The 16,440-nt window shown below is 38.2% G+C and overlaps 1 protein-coding gene across 1 annotated transcript; it reads right to left on the bottom strand.

Moving 5' to 3' along the window:
• Window positions 1-7,326: 7,326 nt before the first annotated feature.
• igfn1.3 (immunoglobulin like and fibronectin type III domain containing 1, tandem duplicate 3) lies at window positions 7,327-15,323 on the bottom strand. Its single transcript, XM_073467635.1, has 24 exons — window positions 15,272-15,323; window positions 14,988-15,110; window positions 14,757-14,893; window positions 14,528-14,627; window positions 14,400-14,441; window positions 14,270-14,315; window positions 13,996-14,179; window positions 13,752-13,865; window positions 13,485-13,647; window positions 13,064-13,336; window positions 12,605-12,958; window positions 12,341-12,469; window positions 12,125-12,249; window positions 11,901-12,042; window positions 11,503-11,796; window positions 11,097-11,393; window positions 10,836-11,015; window positions 10,533-10,661; window positions 10,137-10,445; window positions 9,936-10,021; window positions 9,364-9,556; window positions 8,831-9,127; window positions 7,427-7,753; window positions 7,327-7,331 (listed from the first exon to the last, which is right to left on the bottom strand). The coding sequence occupies exons 1-24, from the start codon at window positions 15,321-15,323 to the stop codon at window positions 7,327-7,329; spliced, it is 4,101 nt and encodes a 1,366-aa protein (XP_073323736.1).
• Window positions 15,324-16,440: the final 1,117 nt, after the last annotated feature.

The raw sequence follows: 16,440 nt of genomic DNA, 5'->3' as shown, positions 1-16,440 counted from the left end.
TAAAATGTAATGTTGCAAAGTAAGTCAACAGTTTACATTTCTGTGACTAATTTTCTAAAATTCAGCATTAAACAAGTTAAACAAATCGTTCATAGGCTTGAATAGGCAACCGAGAGAGACGGAGGAGGGTGTAATTTTTCATGTCACGTTACAATATGCTCACATATGATGTGGCTGATAAGAAAATGATTAATACATATAAAGTACTGCAGATTGTTACAAGTCAGGTAATCTTTAGGTAATATGGTTGATATTATCAATACTGCCAGTCTATATATTAGACCTCACCAGGTGATATAGAATAAAACAGAGAAACAAATTAAAACTTTTGATGAATTAAGCTGCAGTAATTTGTTTAAAAATCTTTCTCAAGCCATTTTCTATTGCATCATTCAGGGATTTACATATTAATCACACTGTAGGTTTAAATGTGAGTTTTGTAGCAAAGGTGACTGTGTGAGCTAGAATATATGTTCTGGTACAGCTGCAAGATTTTACTGTTATTCCCTGGACTGTTTGTTGTACCAGATCTTTACTTTATAGCTTTGGTGGAGACATGATCGTGTTCCCAAATATTGATTGTAATCTCCACCAACCACTAACATCAACACTGCACACATACATACTGTGTATTTGTAACTGTCTGATTGAAAAATAGATTGAAACAGACTGGGCATACCCTCTCAGCTGCATTGCTGAGAGTAAATGTGAAAAATTGATCGGGAAAATATGTCCTAAAACTAAATATTGCTGATGCTGTCTGAACTTTGTAACTTTTTTTTTGCTCCTTGTCACAAGACCAGTTTGAACTACAGCCCTGTTGATCGTCACTATATGCTCTAAACTTAGAATACCCCACTGAACCAGACTGTTTGATGTGTCAGCACATACACGCTAGAGGAGATGCATCATGGGTTTGTGCATTTTACATGAGCTGAGTTATGCATCTCTGATTTAGCAGTCAGAGCGGGTATAAATGCAGTGCAGCAGTCACCTTAGGCTGTAAAGCTCCTTACTTTTAAGGTGAATCAGCAAACGAACATACACTTGCTGACAGACCGACTGAATAACTTACTGACTTTTGAGATCTATATAGTTGCTGCCATCACCAATAACGTAGTGCATCTTCCTGCCAGTGCTCTTTCAGCGCTTAAGTCAAGCATTAAAACTCAACTTTGCATCTTTCCAACTGAGACATTTTAATGGAATAATTAATCATTTTATTGGAGCTGTTAACTGTTTCTAAGTTCTACCAACATATTGTCAGCCATACTATAAGAGAAAAATTAATCTGAATGAACTACGACGTGAGATTGATAATCATGATTAAATGCTCTCGAGAACTGTTGAAAAACTGCTGCCACAGTGTTGTTGACAAAGTCAACACATTGAACTTTCCTTTAGGATATGATTGACTACCCGTAACCTTTCTCATGTAAAGTATTTGCACAAACGTAGCAACACCCATTATAGGCGCGTGATATTCTAGGGTGTCGATGGTCCACGGCTGTTGGAAGACGAGAAAACTGGATTGTCATCCGATATGTCACATGCCACATAAAACTGTGAACATCCCATCTTGTACATCTTAATATGCTTGTAAATCACTGTTGACATGAGCAGTGAGTCATACCACAGTGAAACCTGCTCAGTATAGCAAGTTTAAACACTTGAGATTACCTTATTCTGGTGTTCTGGGGCACAAAAAGAGATATTTAATTGGTCTTTATTACTCCCCATCTCTTTATATGCTAAATATAATGAGCACTTTACACGACTACAAATTTCATTTTTGTGCTAAATAAACATTTTGAGCTTCACTCCGAGCAAACGGCCTTTCTTGCTGTGAGAGTTGGTTTTTATGGGTTCCATGTGGCCTGTGTTGCATGCTGCTGTTAACGCCACCAGCTGCTTATGCGACCAGTGCTGAAATACAGCACGGGACGGTATACTCAAGAGACGGAGCGCATCATAAAAATGATGAAAGGGAGACACTTCTAAGGGCATGTTCAGAAAGCGTGTTGCTATCTATGGAGTAAACGTCAAGAGTTGCAGGTTTGCTTAAATTGGATTATTGCTTTTTGCCTTCGTGCAGAGACGTTTTATTATTTGCAATGTATCTTTTTCAGTTGCTGTAAAACTGGAGGAACAAGTGAACGTGCAAAGAAGAAACTTTGCAGTCTTGTGGTAAATATAAGAATGAAAGAAGGAGGATGCTCCTGAAAAGTTGACTAGTCGTCGTTAATGTTTTTTGTATAGCTGATATGTTTGTTACAAAACCATCTGTGGGTGGTGGAACATATGGCTAGAATTGTGAATATTCATGAACAATTTTGATTTGCCTACTTACCAATATAAGCGTGATTAAGATCTGGCGACTACACAAACATTTGCCATTAATTTGAACTGCTGTAAGAAGCTGTTATTGCTATTGGAAGTACATGATCATATATTTAAATTTTTTCCCTCCAGGTTATGACTACGATAACTTTACTACTTCTTTTTTTACTACTTCTTTCTTTTAATTTGCACAAACCTTAACACTAACAGTAATACAATTTATTTAAAAAATACACACTTGAGTCAAAATTAGAGCAGTAAAATCTAGACGCCATCCTACAACACTTTAAAAAATATGAATGTCTAAAACACAAAAATACTGCATGTACATACCACAGAAAAAGGTAGCTCGGTTGTGTTAGTAGGCAAACATTTTCCACTGTTTGCCACATTAACTCAGTGTTATCTTTGGACTAGATTAGTGTTAAAGACTTTAGCCAACTGTAAATACTTAGCACCTCCAACTAAGAGTGGTGCAGTATGTTAAGATGAATGATGAACTTACCTCAATTCTCCTTGGCTCTCCTCTTGAGCAGTGCTGCTTCCCAGTCTGATATTTGAGTGTTGCCTCCCTGGTCCTCAAGCTATTAAATCCTTAGAGGAATGCAGAATGACTCCGCGACAAGCACCCACGTTGTCGGACATGGTGCCATGCCAAGAAAGGGGATTGCTTTTTTGTTTTTGGCATAAATCACAACCTCTAGCAAGGGGGAGGAGGGAAAGCCAAGGTTGGCTACATGCTTAGATGGGATGACCATGACTGGGACTGTGGAGCTTCTGCAGGGGTGAACTAAGTGATATGTATTTTCCGTCAATGCTTGTAATACGTAGATTCTCTGTCGTCCGGTTTGATTTTTGTGTGAATTTTTCCTTTTGAGTTGACTTTGTTTTATAACAGTTTCTCCACATAGTTAATATCCTGATCCTTTCATGTAATCATTTACAACTTTTGCAGATAACTTTCACTTCCATTTAAGCAAGATAAATCTGGAAGCCGGGTGTAATTTCTTTTACTTAGTGTTTTATCTTTCTTATGGCTGTTAGATTTGACAGTTATGTCAGTGTGTGTTGTGACGCTGGGACTGAGGTGGTGAAAGTAAGAACAAAGTTGTGCTCAGAGCAGAAGTGTTGACAGCCAAGTATGCTCGCGTTGACACTCTTATGAAATTACGAGAACAACAAAACCTTATATTAATATTTAGATGCACTAATGACTCCTATTGACACCAACTAAAAATACAGAGTGTTTATTGGATGTCTTTAATAGCGTCTTTAAACATTATACAGTGGTAACAGTGTGTGCCCAGGATCCTTGGAAGAAGAGTTATCTTATAAATCGTCAGATGTGCCACACTTGTCTTTTAAGATGAGATAATGTTACATCATTTATAGTTATCTTGGAGTTAATATATTACTTGAGTCTTTAATGTGGGAATTGTATGTTTAATGAGATACCAGTTGTAATTTTACAGCCTCAACCTGTGTTTTACAGGTTTCACGTAGAAATACAGATCAAATCATTGAGGCGTTTTACAGCAGTAGGCAGGTCTGTCTTTAAATCCACAAACAAGCAGCAACTAATTGAAAATACATTGAAACAACAGCTTACTTTTCACAGACGTGTGTTTAATCAGTTTGATGCCTGTCTCATCTTGTCTATGCGCATTTTTCTAGAACCACGGCATAAAAAAAGCAAAAGCAAATTCTTTCTCATTTCAGGTGATCGCCAAAAACAATCTGTCAAGTGATAAAGGCCATACTTTTGTAAAGCGGCTATAACCCATTTAAAGCTAAGTACCGGATGTGTTTGATGGTGTCCTGTAAGTGTTATTAGGCACAAAGACGAGGGTTTCGTCTAAAACTAATTTAAATGGAAATTTGGTTCAGCAGAGGGCTTTTTCATCTATCTTATGACTCAAGGTATTCTGTAAAAGAACCAGCCTCACTCTTAACATGATAATGTATGGAGACAAACTGAAAAAACACTAACACATCCCACCACATGCTCTGCAGGTGATACATTGCAGGTCCTCTAGTATTTAATTTGGGTTTTATTAACTACATGGCTATGCGGTCTACGTTTAATTAACCTGCCAGTTACAACCAAATGTGAACAAACCATACTGTGAGAAAGTTGTTTGAATCGATTGGCTGAAATAAAATAGTGTATGAGGATGAATCAAATCACCAAACATATTTATTCGATTAGGGGTTTGGGAAAATATGAGCACGTCAGGCTGAAAGGCAGCTTTTAGAGACGCATCAGCCTTATGAGAAAAAGAAAATAACCTTTAGATCGAGTTGGATTTTTTTGCTAGTAATTTTTAAAATTAGAAATATCTGTCATACACCCGGACCACCTTGAGGATATTGACTTTCATGTGAGAAGTCATTGGGATGCCTCATGGAGTCTGGGTTGCTGCAACTTTAAACCACAACCCAGTTATTGTGGTGTTAGTAATAACAGAACTATGTTCACTTTGAGCACGATTGTGTATGTGTGTGGATATTTCAAGCCGTGTAATAAAAGCGGATGCGTGGCTCAGGCACTGTGACTGTTCTCAGGCATGGGAAGCTGATATGAGAGGCTTGATGTTCTTGAAGGCATTTATTGCAAGAGGTCATTGAAGTCAGGTGCTTTGAATTCTTCACTGCAAAACAATGACAAAACAACCTGACATTACACAACCCAATGTGACATGGACAAAGGTAACCCCATCTGTGTGTTGGCAACCATCATAGGAAAATACATTGAATCAACCTAATCAATAGTATAAATAGTTACTATAGTTAAACTACATTAAAATGGCTAAAACGTTCTGGTCTTGTGGTAAAAAAGCATTTAAAGCATCCATGTTTTTTGTTGTTTAAGGAAGGTGTCTTTTCATTTTACCTCTTTTCTACTGCATATTAAACAGCAACAGTACTTGTAATGTTATATTCTTAGCGTATATAAGTACTATTGGCATGTGTGAAGAGGCTTTTAAATGTCAAAGCCTTCTACTATAAACTCCCAGTAAAGAGTTGTGTCGATAGTAACAGGATGCCACGCAGCTACTGATAATATTAGTGTGTCCTGTGACTTTACACAGGAAGATGCACAGTTGTTGGCAAGGTTGCACATGCAATTGGATTATTTATGACTTTCCATAATAGACGCGCAATATCATGTGAAAGTGTGCAAACACATGTTGGCAGTAAAAAAGATATTTGAAGCCATGTGACAGTTGGCAAAGCGGAAGCATTGACCTGCACGTGAAGTTACAAAATGGAAAGGCACAATAAATGCCTCACAGAGCTGAAGGTAAACTGAATGTGATCACACACAACAAACAAGTACCTATAAGGTCAGGTACCACTTAAGTGTAGTCAAGAAAACATGATATACACGCATATAATTACTTTATCATTTTCATTTATACTAAAACGAACATCTTAGACATACTGTAAGACATTTCAGAACTTGATAATTGGTATATTTCTTCAGGCGAGCATGGGTTTATGTTTGTTGTTACAGAATGATGAATGGTTGGATTGCCCCTGAATGCAACAATAAATCTTGGCAGAGACAAGGCCATTGCTGGATATTGACATCTTGGAGCACAGATATTGTAAGTTACTGTGTTTCTTGTTTCTTGTTACTGTGTCTGTTTGGTTGAATGTCTGTCTGTTTGTCTGTTTGTTTGTTTGTTTGTTTGTTTGTTTGTTTGTTTGTTCCTTTGTCACTCAAGGATGGTTATGTAAGTTCTCCACCGCTTTGGTCGAGGACCTATTAACCCTAATGAGGCATGGTTCTTGCTAAAGATCTGGTAGTTGCAAAAAGCATAGTCAACTGTTAAAAAGTCCATAGTGAACTGCTAATAAATGCATAATAAAGTGTGTATTATTTTTAATAAAGCAACAAAAACCTAGTAAAGGTTTAACAATGACATAATGGGCAAGACCCCATTAACTTTAGTTGTGGAAAAAGGGACAGATCCAGCAATTTTTTTCTCACTTTCTTTAAAGGTCCTATTTGTAAGAATAGAATTGCACGGCAGTGTGTAAATATAGCCTCAGAGTTAATAGAGTGCATGGGAAATGCTCATGATTAATTTAGGTTAAAGCAACGCAAGTAAGAAAGATTGTTGTTGAAGATGTAGGATTTATTTACATTTTGACATAATGATGAATAATTCAAGCAATAAATCGTCAAATGTGCCACAGACTTGTCTAATGTAGGAGTTGTGTGTTTACAGATGCTCTAATGAGGTTTCACATGGAAATGCAGATCAAAACATTGAGACTTGTACGACAGTGGACAAGTCTGTCTTTAAATTAACAAACAAAAAACAGCTGATTGAAAATATATTAAAACGATGGCTTACTTTTCAGCATGCTAGCATTAACATTTATCTCAAAGCACAGCATTGCAAGTAAAGCCTTACAGAGCCACTGGAGTGCCTGTAGACAATACATCATGTGACAAGCTCATGATTGAATTTAGGTTAAAGACAGGCAAGTAAGACAGTTTGTCATTGAACAGGTAGAATTTATTTACATTTTGGCATAATTATTGATGATTCTAACACTAATAATCAATCGTACTGTCATATCATAAACTTCCCATGAGGAAGTAACTTAAGGAAACTAAGCAGATTTTCTGTCCTATTCAAAAAAACAGCAGAAGAAACTAACTATAATCACAGCTCAGGGAAATATAGGCCAATAAATAAACATGCCTGGGTGTAAGATTAGCATATAATTAATGGTGGATCTCGGATGTTTCCTGTCAAAGTGTTCTTTACATCCACTACATAAACTGAGTAGAATTTGCACTCAAACACAGCAGAATCTCATAGTTTTAATCTGCCAAATTTGTTATTGGCACTTTAAAACATGTTTCTTTCATCCTTTATTTTGTTCTTCACGTCACAACAGTGATTCACGATCGGCACATCCTTCACATTTCATTCATCTTCAGGAGTTCAGGCCCACTGAATCATCCTAATCTGAAAGAGGAGGTAGAGATGGGAACAGTTAAGACATGCAGCCAGAGGAGCGGATTTAAGATGTAACAAATAATTTTGATGTGTTTTTTTTTTACCTTTGACGACAAGTTTAGTCGAACACTCCACTCTGCCCAGATTGTTTTCTGCAATGACGGTGTAATCCCCACTGTCTTTGGGCGCGACTTTGAGTATCACCATGGAGCAGACCCCACATGTGTTGGTGATGTAGTAGTTAGTGTTGGTGTTGAGGCTGATGTTGTTTCTGTACCAGGTAACATGGGGTCTGGGGTTTCCTGTCACTGCACAACTCATGTAGCACTCATAGCTCTCTGGACTCTTGTGTGTTTTCAGTGGAACAGAGAATGAAGGAGGCACCTCAAAGTTGCAGTCCTTAGAGGCAGCAAGGTTCAAAGAAAATGATTCTGAAAGGAAACAAGAACAAGGAAAGAAAAGTTACAAGGATGTGTTACATAACGATAGACATCCTTTTCATTTCTGTACCCTTTAGTCGTCTGGCAATCGATTCATTTATCTTGCTTTACTGTCTATAGCAGAGGACTCAGAAATATAAAATTCTCTTCTTTTCATGTTGCGTTTCATTTACACAAAGCAAACAAAACATTAGCAATAATGTCTGACCTTGCAGTATGCCCATTTGCAGTTAGTTGATATTCTTTAATTGCCTTTTGGAAGGGAGATGATTTTATGAAATTGTCTTTTCTTTAAAATCGACATTCCTATTACACTCACACATGTATTCACTTGTTTTCTAAACTGCAACTAATTATTATTTTCATTATCGCTTAAATCTGCCAGTTGATTTCTCGAATAATTATCTAGTTTATGAAATGTCAAAAAGTAACAAGAAACATCCATCACAGCCTCTCAGAGCGCCAAGCGATGAACAGAGAAAAGACAGAAAAGGAGCAAATTCTCCCAACTTGTCAAATACTGTCGCTTTCGGATGGCGGCCGACCCGACCTATAATCCCAAAGTGTCAGTATTTGACAAGTTGGAAATTAGTCTCAAAAATCAATTACAAACAGGAGCTTTAAAATATCTGCAATTAATGACTAATCAATATGTAAAAATGGTAATTAGTTTTGTCTTTTTTTGGCCTGACTAATTGATTATTTGACTAATTGTTTGTGGCTCTGTACCCATCTACATCTATTGACACCTGGATTAAAGTCTAGTAAGCTACCCTGGGGCTGTAGCTAACTATTATTTTTATTATTGATTAATCTTTTTTTTTTTTTCAATGAATAATTGATTGTTTAGCCGATGAAAACTATAAATAGTGTAAATTTGCCCATCAGAGGTCTCATGTCTATTGTTTGACAGTTCAAACCCATACTTCCAATTAAAAATGAAGATAAAACACAGAAAAGAAAGAAAAGAGGGGGAAGTTTTCATTTAACCTTCAGTTGTTCAACTAATTATGACTAATCAGTTCAGCTCGATGCTGCACAATTTCCATCCACTTTTATTAAACCTGCCTTTTACTCTCTTCACTTCCCAGGTTGCTGAATCAGAGGGTTTGGAAAGCCCCATGTCGTTCTTGGCATAGACCCGGAACTTATACTGCCTTCCGGGCAAGACGTTGATGGCGGTGAACTTGTTATTGAAGAGATGGTCTGCCACAGTTTGCCAAGTACGCTTGACAGAATCAAGCTTGGTGATCATGTAGTGAAGCCTGTCGTCTTTCTTCTCATCTGGAGAGGGATCCCAGGAGACCGTCACTGTTCCTGACACGTTCTCATCCAGCTCCACAGGGCCTGGAGGCTTGGGGTCATCTGCAAACAGGTAGAAAAAGAGTATGCAGTAAGTATCTTAATGCTTATGTTGACTACAATGATACATGCAGTTTTAAGATCTTTACATTTTCCCCACAATCCCTCTTGTCTAAAGTGTACTTAAAATCTTAATTCTGGCCATATCACAACAGTTTTTGCTTCTTATTCACTTTGAAATTATCACATTAATCTACAAAGCTTAGCTACTCATTTAACTAAGTTTTTTTTCATTGTACCTGTGATTCTTATCTCAACACTAGAGGTCTCCTGACCAACAAGGTTCTTGACAATAATAGTGTAGATCCCAGTGTCATGACGCTCTGATGAGGGGATCATCAGCTGTGATGATGTGTCTGAGTTGCTCACTGTCACATGCTTGGCTACAGGATGACCGTCCTTCAGCCATTTGATAGATGGTATTGGAGAGGCCTGTCAACATAAATAATAATAATTATTATTTATAGAGCACTTCAAAATCCTTGTTCCAAAGAGCTTCACAAAGTCAACAAAATAAAACAGTTAAGCTGGTAAAATCATCAGGTTTTAGAAAAAAACAGAAAAACACATGAAAAAAAACCCAACACAACAGATTTAAAAAATAAAATAAATAGAAAACACATGAAGAAGCAACACAACAGATAAAAAAACAAACAAGGAAAAACATTAAAAAAATCAACATGACAGACAAAAAACCCCCAAGAAACCAAAATAAACTACACAACAGGTAAAACAAAACACAAAAAAGCAGTATTAAAACTCAACTCAGATGGGACATGAAAGGACCTTTTTGATGAATGTTATACTGAACCTGGAAGTTGAAGTTGACTCGAGCAGCGTTTCCAGCTTTCATTACCATGAAGTTCTTAATTTTCCTGTCAGTGAAGTGAGGTTTCACTGTCACAATGTGGAGAGAGAGTTTCAGACAAAATTAATGAGAGAAAAATGATGAAATGAAGGTAAAATGAATCAAATTCTGATTGAAGACTGGTCACAATTTCCACTGACTCACCTGGGGGAGGCATTGCAATGATATAATTGTCCAGCTCCTGAGGCTCACTGTCTCCACCCTCGTTGGTGGCTAAAACTCTCACCCAGTACATGGCCATTGACTTCAGACCCATAATAGTATAGGAGTTCATAATGACAGCACTGGAGTTACAGCGACTCCATTCTGGATCTTCTGCTGGTCTGAGCTCCACAAAGTATCCTTTGGCCTCATCTTGAACCCCCTCCTCCTCCGTGGGTTTGGTCCAGCCCAGTGATAAGGTGCTGTATGTGGAGTCTGTCACCTTCAGGTCAATAACTTTACCAGGGGGCTCTGAGAGGGTAAACAATTAGGCATTCAAGAACTAAAACATGAGGAATTAAGCATTGAGATAATAAGCTGTTTGGGATTATCACTCACTCTTTGGATCTCTTGCAAACACAAATTCAGAAGGTGTACTTGGCTCTCCGGCACCAGAAATGTTGATAGCTGATACACGGAACTCGTACTCGATGCCCTCAACAACATCCTTCACTGCATACTTTTTCTCTGTTGGCATGTCAAACAGTATAGTGAAGACCATAAGATATCTAAAAAAAAATAGTTCTGTACATCTGTAGTTTAAGAAGGAGAGCACATTTAACTTGACAGTGTCACATCTGTATTTAAACTTGTAAACAAATACATTAGATCTTGAACATCAAAAGTTCTTCATGGTCTTACCTCTGATGGGCTCGTCGGCTGGGTTGACCATGCCCCACAGATTACTTCCATTCTTGCGTTTCTCCACATTGTATCCCAAAAGGTTGGTGCCTCCAGTATTAGAGGGCGCAGACCAAGCCAGATTGATGCAGTCTTTGAACGCACTAATAATTTTGGGTTGAGAGGGAGCTCCAGGGTACGCTGAAAGAATGATTCAAATTTAGAAAATGTCACTTTCACACTATCGCGAATACATTTTTGTGTGCTTGTACGAAGGCTTACCCTTTGTCCCTGCCTGAATGTCATCGGTCTCCAACATCTCACTGACACCTTGATCAGTTTCAGCCCTGATGTGGTAGCAGTACTTCCTGCCATGATCCACATCACTGTCTCTGTATTTAGGCTCTGGGCCAATCTTGCCTAGTTTCTTCCAGCTGTTTCGGCCAATTTGCTGGCGCTCCATGATGTAGTCTGTGATAGGAGAGCCGCCATCGTCTTTGGGAGGCCTCCATTTGAAGTCAATGCAAGTTGAAGAACTTTCAATAATATCCACAGGGTTGAGGGGTGGTGTTGGTCTATCTGTAGCAAGACACAACAATAAAGAACAACCCTACTCGTATACATGTCCTGCACGTATGTGATTCTTACAGATTAAGAACATACAGGTCTTAAAATGCAGCGTACAAACCTAATACAACAAGCTGTGAGATGGCTTCAGTTGTTCCACATTCATTTTTAATCTTGATCTTAATTTCTCCTGTGGTTTTGCGTTTGCACTTGCTTAGCAGCAGGCGGGTGTGTGAGTCGGACTTCTCAATCTTGATACCGGTGTCCTCCAGCAGCTCCTCCCCGTCATGGTACCACTGTATCTTCATGGGTTCACGGCCAACAAAGGTCATCTTGAATGCTGCATCTTTCCCAGTTTTGATTGTAACTGGCTTTATGAACTCGGTGAGGTCATCTGGGTTAAGTCTTGGAGGATCTAGAAGAACAAACGCATCTTTTCAAACTTTTATCACTCAGCTGAGACAAATATTGTTTTACAAATTTTTTACCGTAGTACCTCAAATTGACTGAGTACGATACCTTCAACTTTGAGCACAGCTTCTGTTTTGCGGCCATCAGCTTCACATCGGTACTTTCCAGCATCGTCTTCTTTGCAGCTTTTGATAATTAGCTTTCGATAAGTCTTATCTTTAACAATGCAGATATCATCTGTAGCTGTTATCTGAAATGCAGACACACACACACCAATGTTAACACACTTTAACACCTTACACTGTTACTTTATCAACTCCTATGTTCCTCACCTCTTTCCCATCTTTGTACCAGACTCCATCACAGTCCTCACTGCTCAACTTGCAGACCAGTTCTGCATCAGTACCAATGATGGCGTTCACATCTGACAGTCCGCCGGTGAAATATACTCCTGGGTCTGAAGGAAATACAACCTTGCTGTTAACTGTGAACAGAAATATATGAACAACTGTACAATAAGTTAATTACTATGTTTTGATGCATCTTACCAACGACTGTATCAGGGACAAGTGGGCCTTTTCTCTCTCTCTTCTTTTTCCCTTTAACAGGCTCCTCTTCTTCAATATCATCCTCTGCAGGTGCCTCTCCCTCCTTTGCTTTTACCTTCTTCTTGGGTTCTGATGATGCAGACCCCCCCTCTTCCTCTCCTTGTTCTTCTCCTTGTTCTTCTTCTTCTTCTTCTTCTTCTTCATCCTCTTCCTCTTCTACATCCTCCACCTCTCCTTCTTCCACAACAGTGGTTCCATCTGCACCTTCCACGGTCTTTGCCTTTGCCTTTACCTTTACCTTTGCCTTTGTCTTTGTCTTTGCTTTTTCCTTTTCCTTCCCCGTTGTCTTCGCTTTAGCTTTAGCTTTAGCTTCAGCCATAGCTTTGGCTCTGGCTTCTGCTTCAGCTTTTGCTTTAGCCTCAGCCTCTGCTGCTGCTGCGGCGGCTGCTGCAGCTGCTGCTTCTGCCTCTGCCTTCGCCTTTGCAATTATCTCATCCTTCTGTTTCTGTACTTTAGCCTGTTGCTCCTGAGCAATCCTCAAAAGTTCATCTCCACCACCACCTGCTCTGGTTGTTTTGCGAGCTTTCTTCTTTCCCCGTGAGTTTGGATCATTGTCAACTAATGAGATACACAGTACCAGGACATTTTTAACATTTTCAATGATTGATAAACTTGCATTAAAGAATTTGAAAACATTTCATTTTTAAAATTTGTAAACAGTACCTTCCACTATAAGCCAGGCATTGCAGGATGAGTTTCCAGCCACAGCCGCATAAATTCCCTTGTCCAGTGGCATGCAGTCCTTTACCACCAATGTGTGAATCAGCATGTCCTCTGACACAAGGATGTCAAATTTCTCCCCTTGCTCCAATGGGATGTTCTTTCCCTTCCAAGTTATCTTTTTCAGGGGTTGTGAGACGAGACACTCAAACACAGCGTCCTCTCTTTCCTCCGCTTTCACGTCTTGAAGCTTGACCAAGAATTCCACCTCGGGAACTAGATGAAACGCATGATTATAGCTTAACATGATATATTGTACTTACTGTCAACTCATGTGGCACATGTAACTGCTTTTGACATGCCGAATGGCACTGTGTACATGTTACAGTAGTGTATAGATAATTAATTTGGTGCATCATCTTACGTTTGAAGTCGGTCGAGAAAATCTTAACTCCATCAACCTCTACTTGGTATAACCCTGCATCTTCGGGGTCGACACCATTGATGCTAAACACAAACTTCTTTCCCACTTGCTTCAATCCATGTTTCACCTCCATGTCCACATCAAAAGGAATCATAACTCCATCCTGTTTCAACATAAGCAGTCATTATTGTCTGAGAAATATGCAGTGTGTCAGCTTTCATTTAATTTATTCGCGAAAAAGTAAATATGTAAAATGAAACATCTCACCTTGTATATGAAGATTTTGCTGGCAGGGTCTTTCAGTGACATTTCAAGTTCAAACTCTGCAAGACCATCATCTTTCATTTCGATTGGCTTTAGGTTGCATAGTCTTTCTACAACCTGTAGTAATTGGAATCAAAAAGAAAATGTTTATTTCCGTGACATTGTTTACATTTCTTGTATTACAAAATTCAGCATGTTAGGCTGTGTACGTGCTGTATATTGACATTTAGATGAAGCTGAAACACACCTTTTCTTGCTCTTGCTCTCTTTCTTCCTTCTTCTCACTTAGTTTCTTCAGCATCCTACGGAAATCAGTGACACCATACTGGGCACAGATGGCCTCGTAGTCTTTCTTGTCTGCACTCAACAGCAGATCCCAAAACTTATCATCAATTTCGGGTTTTTTCTCTTCTTTTTGCTCCATGTCAACCCTACATGAAGAAAAATAAACATTTGTAACAATTGAAAGTAACAATCACACATGGCAAGAAAAACAACAGAGATTTGTTTTTACTGCTTACTTATGTTTTAGGGCCTTTTTGAAGTCCTCAGGTATATCTCTGACAGCTACAACAAAATTATCAGCATGGTTAAAAATTTCATCCAATGAGGGACTGACTTTGAATTATTATAGATTGAATGTAGGCGTACCTGTTCTCGATTCTTGCATGGCTCTGTTTTTTTTAAAGCCAACTAAAGTGGAAGAAAGAGAGTGTAGTGAGACGGATGTAGTTTGTCTTAGTTTCTGTATAATTTATAATGGAATAGAAGTAACTGACCCTCAATAACATTAAGTGCAGCAGTCACAATGGCTTTTCCGTATTCATTTCTGGCAAAGCACTTGTATGTGTCAGCGTGATCCACCGTTACATCAGGCATCTATCAGTCAATACATGATTATTATTATTTTTTGCAAAACCAGGATAGCGTAAGACGGCTTTATTGGATCCATCAGTTTAGATTTTATTGAGATGAGCATTTCTTACGCCACATGATGAGTGATCTCACCTGTAGTTGATATTCACCAGAGCTTGCATCAAAGCAGATTTTGTACTTTTCTTCATCAATTTCCCCATTATTTCTCATCCAGGTCACAGTTGGTGCTGGTTTGCCTGTAATTACTGCTCTGAAGATAGCCAGTTTTCCTACAGAAATGGCAACAAGAATATACTGTTATGTTATCTTAGAAAAAAAAAAAAAGAAGTAAGGTTATGCATGTGATCAGAGGTGGTATTTTACCTTCTTGAATAGTTATAGCGATGGGTTTCCGGGTGAAGTCTGGAGTGGTCATGCCTTCGGGTAGTTCTTCCACATATTGGGTAATCATAACTCCGGGCACCCTCGACTTCTTTCTAATTTTCACTGTCATTAAATGGGATAAGTAATTGCATTATTTACACTTGTGAAGATTTGAGTGCTTTAACACAATTTTACTTCATATTACCTCTCAGGCTTTTCTATCTGCATTTAGTTTAAAATGCACATTTTATTGTTTGGCTGTGATAAGTAATCTATCTACTTACCCTGCCCTGGAGCGGTTGGCTCCTCATCCTTAGTTTTACGTATTTTAAACATCTTGACTGAAACAACAGCTTCTCTGTGAATGAAAAAATGTTATCATGCACTTAATAAGGCAACACTGTTTAGATCGCATACATACCATTTTAATTGGTCTTCACTTTGGTGGTCACTTGGAATTTATAATAAGGTTATTTGTGCCTATGTCAGTGCTTACTGTAACATATCCTAGAATCTCAGTGTAGTCTAGAGATGTTAGCACGGCTTGACCACTGTTAGCAACCGTCCCCATCTGTCTGACATGCGGTTAATCTCTTCCAGATGGTCCGAATCTGTAATGGGTATCACTTATCATCGTTTTAACAAGCAGCTTAAGGCAGTTGAATGTTCATGAATGTTAAGTAAAGCCTATCCTTGAAGAAATAGAAAAGATATAATGGGATGCAATTTATTCCTCCTTCATTGTGGGTTAAATAATATTATGACATTACTGTACAGTTTGTAAAGCCCACTGAGGCAATGTGATTGTGATTTTGGGCTATATTTTGATTGATATATATGATTTTGTCAATGTCAAACAATAAAAGTAATATCTATGTCACAAATGGTGTCAGGGTCCCCAAGTTAGTAACTCTATCTGTGCTATAAATGAAAGAATTTCTATGATCAGTACATTCTTAAAATTCCCTTTGTGAATTCCTGCAAGTGACCGAACTAATTTTGCAGGCAGCAGGTCACATACCTCATAAAACTATCTATCATGACTCAGGAAGTGACGTAAACAAATGTAACATTAGTCAGAAACATCTTTGTATTCAGGTCAGGTTGCTTTCTTTTTAGCCCTTAATTATTTGGAGAAATAGGTGAAAAGATAAAAGGTGAAACCGAAAAGGACCTTAATTGCATCAATTAATAATTGATTTCTGCAAAAAGTGTGTTATTAGTCAGGTTTCATGCTAAGCTTCAGACACCGACTGTCAAACATCAACAAATCAAAAGCAAGTTTCAGTAAGTATGGAAAATAGTTTTAGAATTAGTATTATTACAAAAATGTCATCTCAAAGACGAAGTGGGTCACATTAGCATACTGACATGTGACATCATACAGCAATAATTCAAAAATGCTAAAAGTATTGTCTTTTCCACCTTAATTTAAGAGTAAGAATGATGAACA

The sequence above is a fragment of the Pagrus major genome, chromosome 6, assembly GCF_040436345.1.
Source record: "Pagrus major chromosome 6, Pma_NU_1.0".
Classification (NCBI taxonomy): domain Eukaryota; kingdom Metazoa; phylum Chordata; class Actinopteri; order Spariformes; family Sparidae; genus Pagrus; species Pagrus major.
The sequence above is the reverse complement of the archived record's forward strand: the minus strand, read 5'-3'. Positions and strand labels throughout refer to the sequence as shown.